The 25838-nt window shown below is 37.6% G+C and overlaps 1 protein-coding gene across 1 annotated transcript in view; it reads right to left on the bottom strand.

Moving 5' to 3' along the window:
• Nucleotides 1-15925, bottom strand: part of LOC124802682 — a 44259-nt gene extending 28334 nt beyond the window's left edge. Inside the window, exons 1-3 of the mRNA XM_047263613.1 lie at nucleotides 15808-15925; nucleotides 15493-15597; nucleotides 2062-2134 (exon numbers count right to left, since the gene is read on the bottom strand). Coding sequence (XP_047119569.1) covers nucleotides 2062-2134; nucleotides 15493-15597; nucleotides 15808-15828 — 199 coding nt within the window. The 5' untranslated portion in view covers nucleotides 15829-15925. The remainder of the gene's footprint in view (nucleotides 1-2061; nucleotides 2135-15492; nucleotides 15598-15807) is intronic.
• Between the last annotated feature and the right edge of the window lie 9913 nt (nucleotides 15926-25838).

Here is a 25838-nt window from a genome sequence, read left to right as displayed (position 1 = left end):
CTTCATTGCTTTTTTCCATTCTTCATTATTTGCCCCCTTCCAAAGCTTCCTAGACATCAATGTCTTCACTTGGAAGTCCTTCTTTCAAATAGTAAGTAAAATGATCAGGCCATGTCTTTGGTTTGGTTCTCTGTTTGACCTTCAAGGTGTAACCTCTTGAACTATGGATCGATTCTCATGACACTCATCTTGAGTTTCAGTTTCTATTGAATCACTGTCAAAGCAATAAAAGGGTTCATTATCACTGTCTTGTGATTTAACTACTACTTCAGTTTGTGAAGTACTGACGTCCTGAAGAAATGGTTCTTGTTCCAATCCTAAGGCACTTGTGATCTCAGTTTCCTCTATCTTTGAACTTGAAAAATTCTCATCCTCCATAAATTTTACATTCCTGCTGACAATTATCTGGCCAGTCTCCCAACTGACGAAACAATACCCTTCGGTTGCTTGATAGTAGCCTACAAATGTTAACTTCTGTGATTTTTCACCCCCCTTCTTGTGATGTGATTTTGGTTGGTTGGTTTGGGGAAGGAGACCAGACAGCGTGGTCATCGGTCTCATCGGATTAGGGAAGGATGGGGAAGGAAGCCAGCCGTGCCCTTTCAGAGGAACCATCCCGGCATTTGCCTGGATTGATTTAGGGAAATCACGGAAAACCTAAATCAGGATGGCCGGACGCGGGATTGAACCGTCGTCCTTCCGAATGGTATGAGCCTTTTCAACCAATGTTCTATTAGCTCTCTCAGCAACACCATTTTGCTGTGGACTGTAAGGCACTGTAAGGTGGTGGATACCTTCAGAAGTCAGAAATCTTTTTTATTCATCATTGACATACTCCTTTCCATAGTCAGACTGCAACCTCTTGATATTTCTGCCTGTCTGCTTTCCCACCATGACTGAAGTTTTTACATATCAGTGTCACCCTGCATTTTTTCTTCAAGAAATAAATATCTTGAAAAATCATCAATGAATGTGAGAATTTTTCCCATGAAAAGGGTAATCTGGGAACAAGGCTTTTTGTCTCTATTATTCCAAGAATTGTCCTATCTCGTCGGATCTGAAGGTTGGTTTTCAACAACATCCCACAGTTCGTCATGGGTCAAATACAACTTCAAGACAAATAAACGCATCAAATAATTTTCACATCCAATCAACTTTTCAACCACTGGAACTCCAGTTCGGGCTGTATGACTCATTTTTAGTTTTGGGTGGGGCAAAAAAAATATTGGCAAATCTGCACAAGTAAATGATCAATCGGCAAAAATTAAAAGATCGGCACACCAGTACGAGCGTAACAACACTTACATACCCCAGAATCCATAATCACCACCGAATATTTACAATTAAAAAAAAAGGTTGATATCAATTTACATATCTCAACAGTAATATCAAATGTCAATGTTAAAAAACCATACAAACAGAAAGTACAGAACAATAAAATGTGTGAACATAGTAGAATACCTAAGCTATTTGATTACATTTGGGACTAGATAGTACTATCTGTGAGATGTTTACTTGTACCACTAAAATGAAACCAGACATTTATATTAAAAAATGAAATAACAAATACATTCCAAACAAAGAAAAATCAGACAATATGTGCAATTACAGAGTTTGGTTTTATGGTCAAATATGAGGAATGAATGACTCTAAATGGATGAAACACATTTGATTCAAAAATAAAAACAACTAAGCCCTCGTACATGAATGTATGAAAAATAGAGGAAATGGGCATACAACTGGAAGATGTACCAAAACCATGACATCTATAGAACAGCTTCAGCTATTTTCAGGTCTTTCTGAGATGAAAAATGGAGAGCTTCTGTGAGATGGTTGGATGAATGCCATGCTGACAAAGTGAAATGATGAACAATATTTCACAAAAAAGAGAAGGAGGATGGGGGGAGGGGGGGTGGAGGAGAGAGAGAGAGAAGTGAAACGATGAACAATATTTCACAAAAAAGAGAAGGAGGATGGGGGGGGGGGGGGGGGGGAGAGAGAGAGAGAGAGAGAGAGAGAGAGAGAGAGAGAGAGAAATTAGAGAATAATTAACTGACAAACCTGGTATAATCTTGCCATCTCGACCAACACGGACAAATGTGTCAGGATACTCTGTACTCACTGGAAATGGACACTGGAAAATAAAGATAGCTTGAGATAATATCGAAAATAATTTCAACTGAATCACTTCATTGTTAACTTATTTCCTCTATAATTTATGCTACAAGACCTAAATAAGCTTATTCTATATTTTTTACAAGCAGGAAGGCATACTAACTCAGGCATCTTTGATGGTCTATGTCATGTTTCCTTATCAAGTTCTCACCTACACTTAAAATTTTGTAAACTATGTTTCATTCTACTGTACCTGCTATTTACAACAGACTTGTACTGTGGGCTGTCACCTCTCCAGGAGATCGCACATCTATAGCTCACATCAACAACTCACCAAGCTGTTTATGTCCTAGCCTCGGACAGCTCGGGCCATTTACATCATAACCCCACACAGCCTCCGCAGTGTTGCGCAAAACCAGCATCGCCAATAGGCTATTGTGCTGTAAATAGTGCTGTAGTCATGGGCAACACTTTTCTATGCATGGTCACATGCCCACTCATTGTCATGCTAGTATCCTTCACTGGAGGGTATTTATAGGCTGCCACCCAATGACATTGTGGCTAGCGGATACTCCAGGCTCCATGCCAGCTGCATCTGCAGCCCACCAATCGAAGTAGGCTTTGCCCTTGCCGTGACCAGCTGTTATTGACACTTTGCTGAATTCCTTTCTGTCACTCCCAGGTACCACACTTCAATCAACTATCTCACATCATCCCACCGGCTGCAGCCATTATCAAGCCATGCCTCCAACATCCGTCGAAGTAAAACATCTTGGGGTCACTGTCATCCCAACGGCAGCTACTGTTGATTGAGCCACACACTCATCAGCTGCTGACATCCCAGAAGTAGGGTCATCTTTGAGGGCACATCCTCGCCTTACTGGATCCTATTGGTAATCGTTCTCGGCACCTTTTTGCTCCACTGTGTACTATGGCTTTATGAACTTCGTCACTGTAGGCACCTTCCAGACATCAGCAATTGATTCATTCCCAAAAACTGTCTTTTAGTTTAGTTTCTTAATTCAGCAATAAACAGTTGTTACTGTGATGTGTGCATTTCAATAGTCATCTGCTGCAGCTCTTGGCCACAGACGCTAAATATTCATTCGTCTCCTCTAACACGTTATTGTTAATAGAAAATTCAAGGACTGCAATTCAGAACGAATGTACCAAGTTGTAACTAAGTTTAGGAACAGTCAATTCACAGGGAACTAAATACTTTTCAAGCAAGTAGAACTCCCACTTTCTGGTAGCAAAGTACTTCTGTAGACTTTATTACATCATCATCATCATCATCATCATCATCATCATCATCATCATCATAGGTAACTACTTTATAAAGTTTTTATTAAAAATGCAATTCAGACTGCAATTTGCAGATAGTCAGCGTGCTTTCTCTATATAAGAGTTCACTCACTGTCAAAGCCATTCCAAATACAGGGTATTGTTTACTCTGTCAAATGTTGAATACTTGCCATCAGATTAAACTAATGCTCAGAGACTACTGGAACAAATGAATGCCAGCAAGGATGAATAATTACAGAGAAGCTACACTTGTAAAAGAAAATACCATCTGACTGGGCATGAGTGAACTTTTTGTTAGCTTCAATTGCCTTCACTTTTTGGGCAAGTTATCTTCTTCCTAACACCTTCTCAGGCTAAGTGATGCAGTGCTTAAGTCAGTTAAGTTGTACTCAGGAAGAATGGGGTTTACATCTTCATTCAGTCATCCAAATGTAAGTTTCTTATGATTTCCACAAATCGTTCCAAGTAACCATTAAGACACTTCCCGATCAAAGTGTTAAGCCAGTCCTCCCCTATCCTTGTCCATTTGTAAATTTGTGCTTCATCTCTAATGATACTGATATCCACAGGACATGAAATACAAATCTTCCTTCTCTTTAACAACACCGTGTTATTCTTATCACCCAATTGATACCCATTATGTTGATGGTATTTGGCACTCTCTTGTTCCCATCCATTTCTCCCTCACTCCCTCATTTTTTCTTTCATTTATCAACTTTTCGATTTTTCTTTGTTAAGATGATTTTTCTTCACTAAAAAACTTACTTTTCTTCTGCCCACTTATTTCTTATATGTGACTATACTTCTCCCTCTAGTCTTAATTAATTTCTCAGCTGTTGACTCTATCTCTACCAATTCTAATTTTTTAGGCTTTCAAATTCAGATCTGTCCATAGTGAGCATTTATGTTGATTTTCCTATTCTTCAATCACCCCTGACCTAGAGTTTTGAGACAGTTACTTTATTAATGTGTGTTTCTACTGTAATAGCCACCTAGATGGAAACAACAATTTTGAAAATTTTGGGATTCTTACCAATTTTATATTTGATGTTTCATGAAATTTCTGTCCACTCATTTATAATTTCACTGTTTCAAATGGCTTATATCTATTCAATGGTTTTCAATGACACTAGCCACTTTTGGCCATCAAAATGAATCAGAGGTAACAGGTGAAAATTTGTACCGGACCGGACCAGGACTCTCCCACTTAATGCAAGCAGTTGCCTTAAGCGCCATGGAATTTTACACAGGGTGTTTCATTTATTGTGTGGAAATTAGTGTTTACTTCTGGTGCTAATAAGTTGTTTTTGCTTGTTTGAAATCACGTAATATGAATGACATTAGGACCTGAACTGTTAATCAAATGTACACCTATTCAGATATCATCTGAGTTGGTCTGCTAAAGTTCAGTCTGAACCCTTGATTAATATATTTGTATCATCAGCAACACTAGTTAATTGAGTGGATGATCATTTATGTAGGTTACAAACAAGAGGGTGCCCAGTAATGATTCTTGAGGAACGCCACATTAAGAGTAAGTACTCCCATTCTGAAGTTCGTTTCAGATACCCTGTGGTTTCTATAATGAAGATAAGACTCCATCCAAGCAAGAGGTTTGCCACTAATGCCAAACATTTTAGTTTGCATAGCAGAATTTTGTTATCCACAGAATCAACAGCTTAGGCAATATCACAAAATATGCCAGTAGGATCATTTTTCTCATTTAGTTCTTCTAGCATTCATTTCTGATGTATTCATATTGCTTTATCCACAGAGTATCCCAATAGACAGAGAACCAGTTAACAAGTTCTGATCAGCTAAATGAGTCAGTATTGTATCACAAACCACTTTCTCGAGCACATCAGGAAAGACTGGAAAGATCAAGAGAGATGGTTAGCTTATGCCCAGTTTTGTGGTGGGTCACCAGAGCATGCTTTCCATCCGACCCAAATAACCACCCTGTTGCATATTAATAGTGCAGAGTCACATACCCATGAAACGCTCTTCCATTTCAGATTCCTGCAAAAGAACGCGCCTGGTGAGCACCTGCACTGAAAGATTGGATCCTTAGTCTTCGCATCTTACTGATATATACATTCTACGTGGGAAAAATATGTCTAAAAACAAAGATGATGTGACTTACCAAACGAATGTGCTGCCACGTCAATAGACACACAAACAAACACAAATATACACACAAAATTCTAGCTTTCGCAACCAATGGTTGCTTCGTCAGGAAAGAGGGAAGGAGAGGGAAAGACAAAAGGATGTGGGTTTTAAAGGAGAGGGTAAGGAGTCATTCCAATCCCGGGAGCGGAAAGACTTACCTTAGGGGGGAAAAAGGACGGGTATACACTCGCACACACACACATATCCATCCACACATATACAGACACCCTAAGGTAAGTCTTTCCGCTCCCGGGATTGGAATGACTCCTTACCCTCTCCTTTAATACCCACATCCTTTCGTCTTTCCCTCTCCTTCCCTCTTTCCTGACGAAGCAACCATTGGTTGCGAAAGCTAGAATTTTGTGTGTATATTTGTGTGTCTATCGACGTGCCAGCGCTTTCGTTTGGTAAGTCACATCACCATATATATATATAGTGTGTGTGTGTGTGTGTGTGTGTGTGTGTGTGTGTGTGTGTGATGTCTATTCTTTAGGACATGTCTGAAAGAGTAGACACTGCATATATATGGAATATATTTGTTTGTGAAAGATTTTGAGTCAATTTAATTGCCAAGACCATTTTGAAAGTAGTAAATCTGATGGTTTGATGGTGTTTCTAGGATAACATTAAAATTTTGAACTGATTTGAAAGGATTACCTTTAAGTTACATTTATGATAAATCAGTGCCTCAGGCCATATATCTAGACAGACTCAAGTATGATGCAGTAAAACTCGTTACCATACTTGATATAGGCAAACTGTTTCTCTTGCTCTTTTCAGTCTTTCCCGGTGTGCTTGGGAAAGCGGCCTATAATAGAATACCGATTAATTTAACTGATCAGAACTTGTTAAATGGGTCACTGTCTTTTGCAAAGGAATACTCTGCAGATAACTCAATATGAATACATTACAAATGAAGTGCTAGCAAAGCTAAACATGAAAAATGATCCTATTGGTATATTTTGCAATCCTGACAAAGCTATTGATTCTGTAGATCACTAAATTCCACTATGAAAACTACAATATTACAGCATAAATGACACCTTTCTTGTATGGATTGAGTCTTATCTTTATAAAAGAAACCACAGAGTCTCACAAATGGACTGTGTCATAGGGGTAAAACTAACTTCAGAATGGGGATACTTACTCATAATGCAGGGCTACACAAGAATTAGCATTGGGACCACTCTTGTTCATATCCTACATAAATGATTTCCTAATTAATTTAAAGAGCAATTTAAAAACTAGTGTTTTCTGATGACACAAACATACCAACCAAGGGTTCAAACTCAACTTTTGCAGCTACAACTCAGATGATAACCGAACAGGTGTACAGGTTGTCAACAGCTAACAGTTCAAGTCTTAATCTCATAAATACTCATATTATGTGATTTCAAACAAGCAACAACCTGTTAGTACCAGAAGTAGATACTAATGGCAATACACTAAATAAAATATGCTGTGTAAAATTCATTGGGGTCCAGTTTGGATATATAACAAGTTAAAATAGACAGTTAACACACAGATAAAGTAATCAAGAAGTTCAGTCCAGCATTTGTTTTGCCCTTATAAACATCTCTCACTGTGTAGACCTACAGACAAAAGTGGTAGCTTACTTGGCATATTTTTTATTCCACATTACTCTATGAAAAGGGGCAGTGCACCAAAAGAAAACAGTAGTCAGCTGAACTTACTAACACTTACCTAATGTCAGCTTCATGTTTTAACATAATCAAAATGTGGCATGTGATGCCATATGTGTACAACCAGACAGAGAACAGAATATGGCAAATATTTCTTTTGTGCCTGTAGCAGTTTCTTGACTGTATGCAAGTTGTGATGACATAGTGACCTGCATGAACTTCCAGCATGCTGGAATAGCTGTGAGTCAGCAACTTCTGTTAAATCAGTACAACGACAAAACCAGTCCAAAGTTGGAAATTTCTTTTTTTGATTCACTCAAAGACGACTTTCAGGCCGGGGCCCATTTTCAAATCATCGTAACATAGTCAAAAATAGTATTTTGGAAAACGCAAACTGTCAACTATCTGTATGCACTGTATTTGTTTGTTTGCACATTTTTGACATGGTTTTTGCATTTTCAGAAATACCATTTTTAACTACGTTACAATGATTCAAAAATAGGTACCAGCCTGAAACTAGCCGAGGGAATAAAAAACTGAATTTTGCAACTTTTGACTGTTTTTTTTTTTTTTTTTTTTTTTTTTTTTTTGTCATACTGATATTGATTGTAGCAAACCTCAAGGTCTAGGTTTGGGTGAAAGGTGACAGTTTGGTTGTGAGTTCGTAAAGCAGTCTCAAAGGGTTCAGTTAATCTGTAAATAGTGCGTTTATTTAGCAGAAGTGAGCATTGAGAATACTGTGTAAATTACATAACCATACAGCTTGTCGAAGTCTTTTAAGGATAGCTATGTGGCAAATAAGTCACCATGACTGACTATATCCTCACCCACAATTACTTCTCCTTTGAAAGCATTCCCTACAAACAAATCCAGAGTATGGTTATGGGCAAGCTCAGGGCACCATCCTGTGCCAACCTATTCATGGACCATCTGGAGGAATCCTTTGTAAATACCCAGAATCCTAAACCCCGTACCTTGACCACATTCATTGGTGAAATTTTTGTGATCTGGATCGAGGGTGAGAACAACCTACCCACATTCCTCCAGAACCTCAACACCTTCTCCCCCATTCACCTCACCTGGTCCTACTCAACCCAACAAGCCACCTTCCTCAATGTTGACCTCCACCTCAATGATGGCTATATCAGTATCTCTGTCCACATCGGACCTACCAACCACCAGGAATACCTCCATTTCGACAGCTGGCACCCGTTCCATACCAAGAAGTCCCTTCCATACAGCCTAGCCACCATTGGAAAGCGCATCTGCAGTGACAAGCAGTCCCACGAGCTTTTTGAAGATTTAACACCATATTCTTCATCAGAAGATGACTGTCTACCATAAGTGAAGTCTGTTTCCTTTATAATGGCATCCGAGCTTGGCACTGGTCAGGTGACATTGCTTGGAAATGCAGAACAGGATCACTTGGAATCTAAATTTAAATGCGTTAAGAATGTATTCAGGAAAAGCAAATCAAATCACATCACATTAGAATTGTATTTGTTGGTAAAAATAGGGGTAAACCCATCCAGCCAATGGAAGAAGACAAACCCACGGCATTCCTTCCAACAGCAGGGTGACCTCAAGAAAAATCAGGCACATATTACATAAATATAGTAATAGCCCAGTATTCTAACCTCCAAAGAAAACTAACGATTTGCTGCATCCACTGAAAGACAGCATGGATTTGAGAGTAACTAGTGTTGACAATGTGTCACTTGAAAGTGCCAAGAATTATTAGAGGACAGATAATCAACATCATAACTAAGTGCTGCACTGATCATAAACAGCCTTCATGGTGGGATATGTAGTGTCACAGGCTATTTTGTATGAAATAGCATTAAGAATGTGTTCAGGAAAAGCAAATGCAAATCACATCACATTAGAACTGTATTTGTTGGTAAAACCCCCTACCCCACGAGAGCTGCATCAAACCAGTCTCAGGACTGAAGACGACAACAACAACAACAGCATTTCACACTCAAGGTTTAACTTAGCTGATGAAATATCTTGGAAGATTTCTCAATGTGTAGGCTAGACAAAAAGACTAGACAGCCCACTGTGTGGGAACTTCTGTCCAGAGACAGAGTAATACATGGATGCTGTATATTTGGGGAACCCTACAGGTGTTAAACCATCACCACCTGGTGCAATATGAGGCTGCTTACTGCTTGCTGGTGTTGTCCCATGGACGAGCTCAGCCCATGGAATAGTGCGGCAAATGACAATACACAACCAGCTTCTTCTCTGTGCAAAGATATCAAATTTGTTGATTTTGACCTTGGGTGATGATCTGTCACAAAGAACATTGTCTGCTCTAGCAATTGTAATATTAATCTGATATTCTTCAAGATGTTAATGTGAAACATTTTTTTACAATGCTGAAGAACATATAAGTTAAACTGATGTCAGAGTATATGTTAATTTAGTTATGTTAGTTGGAGAAAATTCTCTCTTACAGCTCCGTGACTATCATGACTGGAACTGAGACTGGAACTGAGTAGCGGCCTGGTCCACTATTGCAAATGGCGATCAAATTATTTAAGGAATTCATAAGTATTAAGAACACAAGACAAGATGGTGTATGCACTTGTATGTACGTGTACAATATACATAAGTAAAAGCATCAATCAAGCTACCATGACACAGCAGGATCATGGAAACGTGTCTCCATGTAAAGCTGGAGGCAATCAATGGGAGAATTGATGTGGGAGCCAATGAACATGGATTTGAGGGTGTAATGCTAACATAAGAATTAATCAAATTTTATGGATGGCCTTTCCTTCACATTCTGCTTTTGCTGTCGACATTTCTGTTATCAATATATACACTGATTAGCGAGAACATTATGACCACTCCCATCACAAGACTGAATGCCACTTATTGATGTTGGAGGCACATGATACAGTGAGGACAGTATATAAGCAGAGCAGAGAAGTGGGGGAGTAATTCCAGCAACAATACAGGCTGCAAATGGTGAAATCCACTGTGATAATCGATATTATAAAGGGCATTGTTATGGCACAGTGTCAAGGAATGAACATCTTGGAAATGGCTAAGCTGGTCAGCAGTTCATGTACTACTCCCATTAGCATCTAAGGAAAGTGGTTGAAGGGTGGTAAAACTATGAGGAGGTGACACGATTTTGTACATACATCTTCATGTTTTTATGACGCAATAACTGCTCCATTAATTTAGGAAGTGCAGCCACATAAACTCAGCATCGTTGAAGACAACTTATGTTCACATCTCATCACACAACACTGTTAGATGTTGGAGGCTCGCCTTCTCTTTAAAGTAGGATGAATAGCAATTGGCAGGAGATTTAACAACAGAGCCAATTCTGAGGGAATCAGATTAGGAAATAAGACACTTAAAGTAGTAGATGAGTTTTGCTATTTGGGGAGCAAAATAACTGATGGTGGTCGAAGTAGAAAGGATATATAATGTGGACTGGCAATGGCAAGAAAAGCGTTTCTGAAGAAGAGAAATTTGTTAACATCAAGTATACATTTGAGTGACAGGAAGTATTTTCTGAAAGTATTTCCATGCTACTCTATCCTGTTCAAGCTTCTTCATCTCCGAGTAACTACTGCAACCTACATCCTGTTCAATCTCTTTAGTGTATTCATGCTTTGATCTCCCTCAACAATTTTTACCCTCCAATACTAAATTGGTGATCCCTTGATGCCTCAGAACATGTCCTACCAACCGATCCCTTCTTCTAGTCAAGTTGTGCCACAAACTCCTCTTCTCCCCAATTCTATTCAATACTTCCTCATTAGTTATGTGATCTACCCATCTAATCTTCAGCATTCTTCTGTAGCACCACATTTCGAAAGCTTCTATTCTCTTCTTGTCTAAACTATTTATCGTCCATGGTCACTTCCATACATGGCTACACTCCATACAAATGCTTTCAGAAACGACTTCCTGACACTTAAATCTATACTCGATGTTAACAAATTTCTCTTCTTCAGAAACGCTTTCCTTGCCATTGCCAGTCTACATTTTATATCTTCTCTACTTCGACCATCATCAGTTATTTTGCTCCCCAAATAACAAAACTCATTTACTACTTTAAGTGTCTCATTTCCTAATCTAATTCCCTCAGTATCACCCGAGTTAACTCGACTACATTCCATTATCCTAGTTTTGCTTTTGTTGATGTTCATCTTATATCCTCCTTTCCAGACACTGTCCATTCCGTTCAACTGCTCTTCCAAGTCCCTTGCTGTCTCAGACAGAATTACAATGTCTTCGGTGAACCTTAAAGCTTGGAGAATAGCAAGAACTTATTGAAACCTGATATAGGATACATTCTTCTCATGTACCATGAACATCTTTGCCGAGTCTCTCTCACACGTTTCACACACACCATTTGTATTTCTCAATTTTCTTCAAGAGCCTTCCGTGCAACTGCAGCATTCCTGCATTTGGCTGCTGATTTCTTTCTTGCAGTTTTTAACTTCAACAAATAGTGTTCAGTAATTTCATCGAGAATATGTGTCTGCAGGTCTTTGCAATATGAGTGTTCATTACACACTTTATAAATTGTATAGTTTGAAAAATTGTACATTGTGTGTAAAAAAAAAAAAAAAAAAAAAATTGATTTCTGTATCTGGAGATATATATAAGTAAAGTTCCTTTACTGTCATATTCAAGCAATGTTTCTGCAAGCTCTTTTTCTAGTTGCTGGATCTGCAATAGAATTGATATCATTCATACTAGGTAATTGCCTACTGATTGTGAAAAAGTGTAGTTACAAGGCGAGGTTTTCTTCTCTCCTTAGAAAATCTGCTTGCTACCTTTTTAGGCAGGCTTTCCCATAGGAGCTTTTTTTATGACTGCTGAATTTTTTGAGGTGCTGCAAGGAACCACCTTCTTTACCCGAGAAACACCCCTGCTGAGGGATTACAGACATTTATATGATCCTATCTGGGAACCACAGGTTTCCAACTAATCTTCAGCTGGTACAGATTTTTGTTTAAGCCTGTACTTTATTTTTCCTTCAGCTCTCTCCTTACAATGTTCAATTACAAATTTTTCACAGGATGATGCCTTTAACTTCATGCTTTCACACCTATTTTAATTCTGTTCTCTTTGTTTTTCTTTCTGGGTGTTGCATTTGCTGACATCCTTTCGTAACTTTTCTCAAAGTTTTCACATATGCTCTGATGACATTGTTTTTCCTGTTATCTGGATAAATAATATGTGAATATTAGTGTTAACCATTGATGCAATAGTTATACCAACCAATGTAACTTAAGAATGCCAAGAAGCATTAAATGGTTTAGATTTTAGCAACAATCCAAAAAACTGTCATGGGTAAGACTTAATTATTTTCAACATTTATAGGTGGTCATTTACTTACTAAACACTGCTTTGTAGGTGACTAGATGTTTTTAGTTGCTTTTATCATTTCTATCCCAAAATCAACAGTCATTACAACTGCCAAGTTGTAGAGTACGCTTTTTCATTTTTTCATCATGGGTGGGGAACAAAATGTATAGCCGTTTTTGTAAATCAGCTGCATACTTAATATCTTACTGTCCTTTAAAAACTGAAGTTTGTCTAAAAGTTAAGATTCTGTTCTTGAAACTTAACTGAAACTAGCTGCAATTAATTAGGTTCATGCATAAGTTTGTGGTGTTTTTCCTCTTGCATGTTTGTATTCTGGTTGATATTGGTTTATTTATTGATTGTCATTTCTCACTTGTAGTTCATTGTCGCTCTGTGAGTCTATATATCACTTGGAAGTAGTCAGTTGAATGTGGCCACTAGAAAATGGAGTGCCAATTGGAGAAATTGAAACATTTCCTATACATTCTTTGGTTTACATTCAGCAAAGGGATGACAGCAGCGCAGGCAGTCAGAAACATTTGCACCATGTATGAGGATAATACCACTCCACAGAGTACGCAAGAAAATTGTTTTCTGATTTTAAGGAGGATCATTTTGATATTAGTGGCTCACCACATTAAGGAAGACCTTCATTGTTTGATGAAGATCATATAATTAATCCACAATTACCCACATCAGTGTACCCAAGAACAGCAACAACTGGCAAATGTGATGAACTGTGATCATTCCACCATCGTGCAACGTTTTCATGCAATGGGAAAGGTTCAAAAATTGTGTGTATGGTCACTGCATGCTCTTAGCCAAAATCACAAAAATCAGTGGGTGCCACATGAGCATCTCTGCTTGCTCATCATCATCGGGCTTGTGAACACCACCAACCGCCCCTACCCTGTATTGTTACCCGTGATGGGAAATGTTGACTTATGCTAACATACAGAAAAGAAAGGAATGGCTGAGCCAAAACAAAGCACAACTCCCCATACAAAGAGCTACACACATACACAAAATATAATTTTATGCATCTGGAGGAACAGAGATGGTGTGGTGCACTATGAATTGTTTCTCTGAGGTGTAACCATACGTGCTGACATTTATCGTCAACAAGTGAGACATTTTGCAGGTGAAATCCAAGAATAATGACTAGGAAGACTGCATGAAGCGATGCTACTCCGTGATAATGCCCACTCGCATTACGCTAGACTGAGGGGGGGGGGATTACGGGAAGCCATTCCACACCCAATTTATTCACCTGATCTTGCAACCTCAGATTTTCACCTTTTCTGCTCTCTACTGATTCAAATAGTTCTTCACCTCAAAACCACATGATTTCTACAGTCATGGAATTGAGAAGCTACCCCAGCATTTGCAGACTGTTGTAAACAGTGACAGAGAATATATTACTGATGACTAAAGTCTCCTATGGGCATCTATTGTGTTTATTAAACTTATGGGAAAATGCTACAAACTTATGCACCAGCCCAATAAATGGTTGACAACTTTTTATCCTTCATTCTCATCCATAGAAGTGCCAACTTTGTTTAACTATATTCCTATAAATAATTTTGTAGCTTTGACAGTTTTTTTTCAGGATAGTAAAATTTAGACTTTTTACATTCAGAAAGCTATGACATAAATTTAATTAAAAATAAAATGAGGAGCCTTGCGGAAAATGGGACAGGCCCTATACACAATGAGAATACAATGTTATCTAAGCTGATACACATTTTTGGCAGACATATATTTAATATGCAAATAATATTGTTGAACAAAATGTAAAAAGCACACTATAGCAAATAAAGCTTTCGAAAGATCTATCTAAAGCTAATTGGTCTCTATTACACATACATATAAACATAAACATGAATATTTTTCCAGGTTTCAAACACTAGATTTACAACAAATGTCTGATATCATAAGACTGGATATGAATAAACTGGCTGAATAGAAAAATAAATATTCTAAGACCCATAGTTTTTCTGTTACATATGGGAATGAAGAGAAATATTCAATATGAGTCAGCAGCTTTGACTACTGATATAAGGAACAAATGACATAAACAACATGATGACTATAACAAGATCCCTAGGGCAAGTTTTTCACATGGGCTATGCTACAGATCACGCTGTCACCACAGCAAGGTTTTTTAGCTTCACATTTGTGGTCTCCCAAAGTCACAACTAGATTGCCACCTTCAAATTACTTACAGCAGACAATGGGCTATGCAACAGACAAATTTGACACCACAACCAGGTACACCCCCCCCCCCCTTTCCAATTCATTGGCTTTGCCAACTAACAACAAGACTGAATGTACACACCAAATCATGAAGTCACGGCAGGCACTAATATTAGATAATTGGTCAAAGCTGATGGTACTCTTATCAAATACTTATCTTGATCCACAAAGGGAAGGAGGACAGAATGAGACAAATGCGGTTAAAGTGTGATATTGGACTCACCCTCATTTACGTAATTTTGGCTGCTATGTCAGATTGATCTGCAACTCAGCCCGAGGTCTAGGGAAGGTTGAAAGGTGGTAATTTGGTTGTTTCCTGGAGAAGCCAACGCACGTGAAAGACCAATAAAGATAGTGGTAAAAGTTCACCGGTAGCACAGCATAATGTTTACGTTCACAAAATATCGAAAAACGGAAGGAAGGTCTAAGACCCAAGACTTTTACCTCGAGAGCAACGTACTGATATGTAATACAAGCTGATGGAAGGTATCTACCTCTCTGTGACGAACTGTGGCAATCTACCAACACACAAACTTCAGTCTCAGAACATGCAGCAATACAAACACATTAGTCTAGATTCGAGTACATAACTTATCAAAGCTCGGGCAGCTACTGGATTTATTTCTGATAAAAAACTTATCATTCAACAAAATATAAATACCTTTTTGTGTTTACATAACAAAGCTGCGACACGTAAATTTAAGCGGAAAAACTTCAGTTTCGAATTAATTCCTTTCGTTTTGCAGAGCGGACAAGTGCTTCCTTCCTGAAAGAGGTCAACGCATTACTGAAACATTGTTATTGTAAGTGAGATAGTCACAAATGAAATTTTTATGCCTACTATTCTGACAACAACTAGATAATTTACACAGAGCGTTGTTCCCCAACACATTACTGAAAAATTGTTAGTGATAAGTGAGATAGCACAAAAGAAAATTTTTATGTCTACTCTTCTAACAACTAATGCGTAATTTACCCAGAGCGTTGTTCCCTGCATGCTTCACTACAGAGCACCAATTTTAACCGCGCTTAACAAAAGGCACGAGGCGGCACATACTGTTTGTTTACATCTATCTGACAAGTGACAACTTACACTGTGAATGTCAATGAAGCTCAATAGATCGCTCGGTATGTATCTCGATACTATTTTTGTGATCTTATTTCGCGTTCCAAATTGTTTTCCATGAGAACTGATCAAATGAGACACCATTCCTCGATAAGGAAAGAATTTTTGTTAGCATGCAAATCAGTAGCTGTACTGAGATGGAACGACTAGCGCCAAATACCTTTGTCAGTGACGCATCTACATCTCTCTACATCTACATCTATACTCTACAAACTACTGTGAAGTTCACGACAGAGGTTATGACCCCTTGTACCAGTTATTAAGGGTCCTTCCCGTTCCATTCACGTATTGGGCGGGGAAGAATAATTGTTTGAATGTCTCTGTGCGTCGTTTAATTTTTCTAATCTTAGCCTCACGACCCCAAGTGAACGATACGTAGGGGCCTTAGTGTATTCATAGAGTCATCACTTAATGCCTGTTCTTGAAACTTTGTTAACAGACTTTCTCGGTATAGTTTAGGTTACGTTACATTAAAACTTGTTCCATATGTCATGAATACGACATTTTGTAATGATGTGGGACAGGTTACTTTAACATAAAGCTTTTTACAAGATATATTTTTTATAATTACTATTTCATATCTAAAAATTCATCTATTAAGTAGAAAGAGTTGTCATTCAGAAATTCTCTTAATTTGTTTGTAAATGTTGACTGATTATCTGTCAGATTTTTAATGCTATTTGGCAGAAAATCAAAGACTTTTGTGGCAACATAATTCATCCCTCACTACGCCAAACGCATAGTGAAGATCATCCTTTCTTCTAGTGTTGCAGGTTTTCACTTTGCTATTATTCTTGAAATGGGACAAGTGAATATATTTATTGTGAAGATACTACAAATATACCCAGTTCGTTGAATAGAAATCTGCAAGATGGTCTTGGGTGGGCTCCAGCTATTATTCTGATTACAAGCTTTTGTGCAATGAATACTTTTTCTCTTAATGATGAATTACTCCAAAATATGATGCCATGTGAAATCAGAGTATAAAAAGAGTTATAGTAGTCTAATTTAATAACATGTCTATCAGCAAAATTCGTAGTAAAACTAATAGCATAAGTAACTGAAATCAAACGTTTCAGCAGATCATCCATGTTGTTTTTCCCATTCAATTTCTCATCAATGCTTACTCAGAAATTCAGAATGCTCTGTCTTAGTAACAGATTTCTGTTCCAGGTTTATATTTATCAATGGTGTTATACCAATTGCTGTGCAGAACTTATATACCGTGTTTCCTCAAAATTTACTGAGAGTTCATTTGCAGAGAACCACATAATAATTTTCTGGAAGACATTATTTGCAATTTCATCAGCTAATTCTTGTTTCTTGGGTGTGATTACTATACTTGTATCATCAGCAAACAGAACTAGCTTTGCATCTTCATGAATACAGAGTGATAAGTCAATAGCACCTACACACACACACACACACACACACACACACACACACACACACACACACACATACACATAAAGAACAATAAGAGACCCAAGACTGAGCCCTATGGAACACTGTGAGGCCTCGGATAATTTTTGCCGACTATCTGTACTGCAAATTTCAACTTTCTTCCAGCTAAATACGAATTAAATCATTTGTGCACTGTCCCACTCATACCACAATGTGTAAGCTTATGTAGAAGAATTTCATGGTTCACATAGTCAAAAGCCTTTGGGAGATCACAGAAAATCACAATGGGTGATGTTCGGTTATTCAGAGCATTTAATATTTGGTCAGTGAAAGTATATATAGCACTTTCCGCTGAAAAGCCTTTCTGAAAAACAATCTGACATTTTGTCAGTACTTCATTTTTACAAATATGTGAAGCTACTCTTAATACATTACTTTTTCAAGAATTTTGGATACAGCTGTCAGAAGTGAGACTGAGTGATACTTGTTAACATTAGACCTATCCCTCTTTTTATGCATTGGTTTAAAAATAGCATATTTCAGTATATCTGGAAAAATGCAGTGCTTGAGTGAGCATATGGGGCTGAGAATCCTATTTCTCTTTTGGAACAAGCTTTAAGTACTCTGTTGGAAATGCCATTAATTCGATGTGAGGTTTTACTTTTGAGTAAATCTATTGTTTTCCTAATTTCAGTAGTAGAGATGAGTTGAATTTCAGTTTTATCAAATTGCATATGTATTGCCTCTACCATACACAGCCTTGCTTTTTTCCAGTGAGCAGCTGGATCCTATTTTCTCTATAAGACTTAAAAATGATTATTAAAATACGTTCTACTTCTGTCTGTGTGTTTACACACTTTTCATTGAGTTTGATAGAAATTCACTCTTCCTGTGCTATCAGTTGCCCTGGTTCCCTCTGACCAATATTCCAAATCATCTTAATGTTATTATCAGAGTGCTAATCTCAGATGTAATGCACATACTTCTAGGCTTTTTAATAACTTTTCTTAATACAGTGCAGTAATTTTTATGAAGTTTGACTGTTACTGGATCGAATGAAACAATCATTTTACTGTTACCAGTCACTATTTATATCCACAATGTGTTTTGAAGATTTAAACTTCCATCATCAGGTGGATTTACACATGTTTGTGTCATATATGTGTATATTGTGCTACATTTTTCGCGTAACTCGTGGCACAGGTCATAGGCGCCTTTCATTATTGTAACACATCACATATAAATTGTCACATTTCATAAAATAATAACCCCTAATAATTATTATAATGTAATCCCACAAGGAACTGCAACTGCTTGTACTATGACTGAATGAAAATGTTTATAACTATTAAACATTGTACCAGAACTTCCTGGTAATTGTAGACAGATTTCTGATTGCATTTGGAACATTCTGTATGTTACATAAATCATTTATAGTGTTTATATAATCACCTATAGAAGACATTCTCATGTGAAGTGCCTAGAGGCAATCCCACAATACTTTACTGGTTGACTCCACAATTCTTACAATGCTTGTGAATCGTATTGTGAACATCAGAGCTGTGTCTCGAAAACTTCTTCTGGGTTCTAGTAACCCATAACAATTGTTGTTTCACCGACTGTCAATGACCTTAAAAAATTATGTTACCCCATTGAAAGAAAATCTGCACCTACTTGTATATCGAGCTAGATAAGGAAGTTACGCACAGTAAGCATATGGCAACGTACTCTCCTCTTTGCATGCTATCATTTGCCAAAATCTTGTTTCGACATCTCAAACCATTTATGAGATACGAGAGTGTTACGAATATTTATCGTCTGGGCGCACAAGTGAAATGAAATGTGCTGAAAAGAATCCATTACAGAGTTACAGGTCCCAACCCAAGTTTAAGGAATGATTAATTATGTTGACTGCATTTGGTACGCAGCAACATATGACCTAATATGCACTGAATGCACATTCATAGCGACTTCTATTTTTCTTTCCAAACTACTCGACTTTCTTGCAGAAGCTTGCTTAAATTTTGAAGTATCACAATAATTATGAGGATCGGCAAGAATCGAACTTGTTTACTGTAGATTATTCAAAATCTTTTGAGAAAGACTGCATATCAGCCGAATTGTTTGCCAACTGCTCGCTGTTCCCTGGGCACAGTTTATCTGGACACTAAGCAGCAACTGCACAATGCATGACTCTACTCTGCTCTATTGTGCCATTCCACTATAATCTGGGACTGGGGAACACATATCCATGCACACAATGCTCGGACATTATAACACAATAATGAAGCAGAAAACACTAACACTCAATATGGAAAGTGACATCGAAAGGATATTGAAGGGAGAACACAAAGTCATTAGAAAACCTGTCGTCCTAAAGCTGATGGAAGAAAGATACACATTACACTCTATGAAAACTACAGCAACATCAAACACAGTGGCAGCTGTCAGAAAAAGAAGGTTTGAAGTTTTACAGCCCAATCAACAGGCTACCATCGACAAGGCTCATCAACAAAGTTCTGACAACGTACAAGTGGTCAAATGAACGACGCTATGGATCAAAGAAGTCTAACTAGAGCTAGCAAAAGAAAAAATCGATCGAATAGGAGTGGAAAACAGAAACATATGCAGAGATAAGATACAAAAGTGGAATGTGAGGTTAGAGAATGAAGTCCCAGGGGCAAACTGGACTGAAGACAGAAAGAAACTCCATGGAAAAAATGAGAGAATAATGGAAGATCAGAAAGAATGCTTAGATGAGCCAGAATGCTTTACTTGTTCCTACAGGGTGTCAACTACACTGATATTCGTTATGTTATTGTCTATTTTTCTTTATTTCAAGGAAATTTAAAGCTACTGTTTTATTTTTATTTATTATTGGATTGTTATGGATGAATCAGATCACAATACTACACACTATATCAGTGTAACTGATAGTGTGTTCTGAAACATTTCTGCATCTCATCACTGATAAGATTTGCAACATGCCAAGTCTTATCTGCATATTGGGCTTCTGTTTGCCTGACTGCAGTATTTAAATTATGCACTCACAGTGAGCGTGGACAGCATTTGCGGTACTAGCCATTCGACCATGATGCAGAGACCAAGTGGCACTGGGCAGTGGCTTGCTTCCAGTGAAGGCAGCCTTGCTCCACATGGGTTTTTCACAGGCTCGACGAGATGTCAGGTCCAGTAGATATTGAGTCTTTCAAATTGCGTTGCACTTATTTGCACATGAACTGTGCTGATTACAAGGGAAAACAAGGTGTCAACAAAAGTGAATTTGATTATGAATCCAATGGTATACAGATGTGATCCAGAAATGTTATATGAAGAGGAGATACAGAGGCAATTAAGTTTGAATAGGAGTAGTTTACTAAATAATTTATAACTTTTAAGGTATTCATCCTGCCTAAGAGATCAGGTACTCATTTTGTAGCTACTGATAAGACATCAATGGAACTATATAAATGCTCAATAATTCTAATATTTAAACATTGAGAAACATTTTAATTGGAATATTAATTAAAATTAACACATATGAAGGCAGATAAACTGACAGAATAACAGTATGTGTTTGCAGCGATTATTATTTACCACACACACTATTTAGGTGTTAAGATTTACTATTTTTATTGTCACTTTTTATTGTTTAATATTAAATTTCATTGAAGATACATGAAGACCAATGACATTAATGGAAAGAGGACACAAAATCCCATAAAACGATGTACCATTCATAATGGTACCGTAAACAGTAAAGGCACCATGTGAATCAACAATACTCACCATTGCAAGCAAAAATTGTAAATATTTAAACTTTGTATTAAGGCACACTATGGTACCTAAAAATTATTATTATTATATCTGTTTCTTTTGCAAACAGAATTTTAATCAAACTTGTACATCAAAAGTTGTATAAAAGGACTGTTGATCACACAAGGCCCTTATGTAACATCAATATATGCACTATTCACTGGTGGGTGTGCTGAGAGTTGCAGAAGACGACAGTTATCTGGAAGATTTTTTTTATAAGACATGGAGCCAGTCCACGCCCACGCTGGCATGATGGTTACCACAAAAGGTCTACTGGCATCTCTACATAAGGGCTACTTCTCACTAAAGTGAGGTGTCGCAGGATGAGGGTACTACGATGTTTGCATACATCTAGTTAAGGTTAACCATTAATAAGCGCTCATCTGAAGATAGATTGAGTCGAAAGTTAGATGAAAGGTAGTGGTTTGAGGGCAGAGGGAAAAAAGTGCCAAGGCAAGAGCCAAGGGAAAAAAAAACCTCTGCGATAGTTGGGTTGGGTTATAAACGGAAAAGGTGTCATCCAAGCCGACTCTACACACCTCCAAGCCTACAAAATGGCCTTCTTCCATTCTTGCATACACCGAGCGCTCGCCATTCCTCTTTCAGCAGACGCAATGGAGAACGAGTTACAAACCTTAGCAGATATAGCCTATAATAATGGATATAAACCAGAAATTGTGAGACAGCTCTTTAACAAGAAAACAGGTAAAAAACTGTGACTTCATCTACACTAGGTGTCGCACCAGAGGATAACTCCACCAGCTTCATTGAAATTATCCACTCGTTAAAGAATACTAATGACAAATTATCTCGTTCTGGGGTGTACAAAATCACCTGTACTGATTGCCCGTATTATTACATCGGCCAGGGAGAGCCCTCTCAGCTAGATATAAAGCACATATACCCACGAAAAGTAGTGATGGCATGCAGGGCTCGACTTTTGCCAAACACCTTGTTCAGTTGGCCCATGCTCCCAAAGTACCAAATAACACAGAGCTATTAAATTGCAGGGTTAAAGGCACTAGGCTTGACATCCTTGAGGAGTTGCAAATCCTTAAACACCTGTTGCTTGATAAAGAAAACCTACTTAATGACCAGCTACAATTGAGAAATAGGAATTTTTTTCGTAGGTTTTCAACCTTTGCTTCACTGGCCCTGATTTTACGTTGCCTTTGCAGTTGCCGTTGCCTGACTCCACTTTCTTTAATCAAATACTAATGTATTCAAAATTGAGGAATAATTTTGCTGAGTAATAGCTAGTCTTTCTTACGGGCTCCAAATCCATTTATAGGGTTCTCGTTCTCCTCAGAAGTAAGGTTGGTTGCATATTATGCCGTTAACAGTTTTAATGCTTATATTAATCCAATTCCTAACGTAAAGGTAGCTACTGTTAAGCATCTATATTTCCAGGTGCACATGCACAGCAGTGGTCGATACATAGCTGCTCGCTGCGATTATTTCCGACGCAGCTCTCGCGGCCTACCGCCCTCATCCATGCAGTGGGGCCTCTGTTTCTCTTCAGGTAAGTAATGTAGATTTATGACTGGGTACTACAGTGCTATAGTTTTATACTTGACATGGTCAAACTTTGGCATGCAATAGTTAAGTGTCAACAGCTTCTGAAGAAGGCCAAATTATTTTGGTTGAAACCTAGGTAAAGATTGGTTTCTATTTGCAACTGAGGCTGAAGTGTTACATGTTTAAATACGCAATTGTTAAGCCACGGTTTAGAAAATCTGATGAAGGTAAGATTTCCTACCAATGGCCAGTTTTATTGCTAAAAAGTCTTTCAGAAATTCTAGAAAAACTTATGTTCAAGAGAATCATCAATCATCTTAATAAATATAAAGTTTTCCATAAAAACCAGTTTGGGTTCCACAAGTGTGTTTCAAATGAAGACGCCATTTCTTCATGTGTCAACCAGCTCCTCGAATAGATAAACAACAAAATGCCACCAGTTGGGATCGTCTTAAAGCAATCAAATGTGTAGATCACGAAATGCTAATTACAAAGGCTGAATACTATGGCTTATATAGTAAAGTTGAAATGTGGCTCAAATCATATCTAGATGAGATAACGCTAAAGGTGGTATTGAATAATTTTGCAATTTTACCTGCTTCCTCTGACTTGGGCACAGTGAATTATGGAGTAGCACAGGGCTCAGTGCTAGGTCCCTTAATTTTCCTAATCTTTGTCAGTCCTCTCTTGTGGTGTATGACACAAAAAGCACACTTAACTCTATTTGCGACGATACAACCATTATGAAAGAGAAATCAACAAACTACAGTCTAGAGAACTCAGTGACTACTATTTTCAAAGAAGCAGAAGAAACGCTAAATATCATGATCATGACACAAGAAGTAAACATAATCTTCACAAAGATACAAAAAATCTCATCATGGCACAGAAACGAGTACATTATTCAAGTATAAAAGTATACAATAAACTTCTAGTCTGTCATTGGAGATAAAACTAAATTCAAAAAACAGGTCTAACTTTATCTTTTGAATAATGTTTTCTATTCTTTACAGGAATTTTTTGACAATGAGTAATAATTGGTGAAATATGTTTAATTTTAAGCTTTTCTATAAGATGTGACTATGTAGCACTGGTATATCAGTTGCTGACAGAATGCTTTTATACGGATTAGGATGTAAACCTTATAATTTGTTTGTGTAACCATTATTATTACTACAATCTGCGTTGTTATTTGAAAACTTGAACCTCGTCTCATTACATATGATTTAGACTGTAGGCCTATCCATTTACATATGATTAGTACTCTAATATCTGACACATTCTACATGCTAATGATACATTAGTTTATTATTACTTTATTACTAGATCTGCTTCGTTTGCTAGTCAATACTGGATAGACTGTTTCAGCATTACATACCAATAAGTTATCTATCGTTTTTGTTGTATGAACAAAGAAAAATATTCACTTTTTGTCACTGCAGAAGAATTCTTCAATGAACTATTACGGGTATTCTTTCAGGTACTGTGTAATTTTTCTTTTGAACGGTTCTGGTGGCAGGGATTGTACTTCTTGGGACAATGAATTTAACATTTTTAAAGCAACTGCTGGGAAATTGACTTGAGTTCCAGACAGTTGACAGCTTGGTACATCATTGTCCCTCCTGTTTTGGATGTCATGATTTCGTACAGCTTACCTCATGCTGAAAACTGCTTGGTTTTCTTTTACACTTATGAGGCATAAAAACACACACTGACAGAAAATTTTCATTATTCCAACTGGGTAGGTATAGGCTTGCAGTGCTCCAGTATTTTGCTTGATGCAATGATTCTCACTGCATTCCTCAGCAGGCATTAATACATCCTGTAGAATGTCCCCACAACAGTAGGCCATAATTTAAGTGGCTATGAAATAGTGCATAATACACTGTTATAAGGTATGTATCAGCTAATACACCTTTAAGTCAGCTCAGAAGGTATACTTCAGAGGAGCTGTGCTGATTCACTAATAATTTGCTGTCACTCATGAATTCCAGCAGTCTGACAGCTTCAACAGTATTGTGATATCCAGTGATGCTAAAGTTGCATGTCAGATGTGTTTTTTCTTCATTCATTTTCATTTTACTGTCGATGAACCATTCTTTGGTGTTTTCATAGAGCATACTTCTTGGATCCTTGGGTGTTTTCAAAGAGCATGTTTCTTGTTTGCAGAGCTTGTGCAGCAGCTTTTTCTTTTGCAAAATGTCTTCTGTCATCAGCAAACTGTAACATTTGGTTGTTACAACGCATATCATTGACGTAAATAAGGAACAGGAGACATCCTGTGATGGAGTCCCAGAGTACGCCATGCTCCAGTTTTTGTTCTTGGGAGATTGCACCATGAACTGATAATACCTGCTTTCGGATTTCAAGAGAGGACTGAAGAGTAGCCAGCAGAAATAATCAATATTTCATGTAATGTGCGGTCCAATGCCTTGCTAAGATCAGAGTGTCAGTGCCACACTTTTCCTGTCTTCAAACCCTTGCCTTATCTTGTTAATTAAGTCCAATGTTGCTGTAATGGTCGACTTTCCCTTGCAGCAACCATGCTGTGTGTCCTGAAAGAGTTTATTGTCTTGGAAGTAATTTTGTAGTTGGTGTTTCATTACAGATGTCATAAATTTAGTTAGAATGGGGATTATGGAAATTGATCTACAAATGGACATTTCATATGGGTCACCTTAGTAGATGTGTACTATCCATACTAATTTCAGGAATACTGGGCAGACATCAAAGGATAAATGCACTTATTTCCAATTTTTAATAGTGCAGCAGCTTACTTTTTTATGCAAACTGTGGGATCGAAGCCTGAGTCATTTATGGTATTTCCTACTATCCTTAAAAATTACTGATTGAAGGCATCAGGTCTATAGGAATTTAAGGCAAAGGTAGGTTTCTTTCTGTGCTCATTTACCAGATTCAAAACTACTTTATGCCTCTTTAATGAGCCCCTTTAATGAACTTCCTCTATGCATCACCCATTCCCTTTCTGCAAAAATTCTTGGCTCTTAAGTAGTTATAATGAAGCAGGACCTTAGTTGGAAGATCTAAAGCTGTCTTCATATAGTTCCTGAACAGTAATACCTTTTTAATCTATCCAGCTCAGATGTATACCGCATGTTCCCTTTAATAGGTTTCCCCTTCCT

Source organism: Schistocerca piceifrons, chromosome 6 (assembly GCF_021461385.2).
Source record: "Schistocerca piceifrons isolate TAMUIC-IGC-003096 chromosome 6, iqSchPice1.1, whole genome shotgun sequence".
Lineage (NCBI taxonomy): Eukaryota > Metazoa > Arthropoda > Insecta > Orthoptera > Acrididae > Schistocerca > Schistocerca piceifrons.
This window is presented reverse-complemented; position numbering and strand designations above follow the sequence as displayed.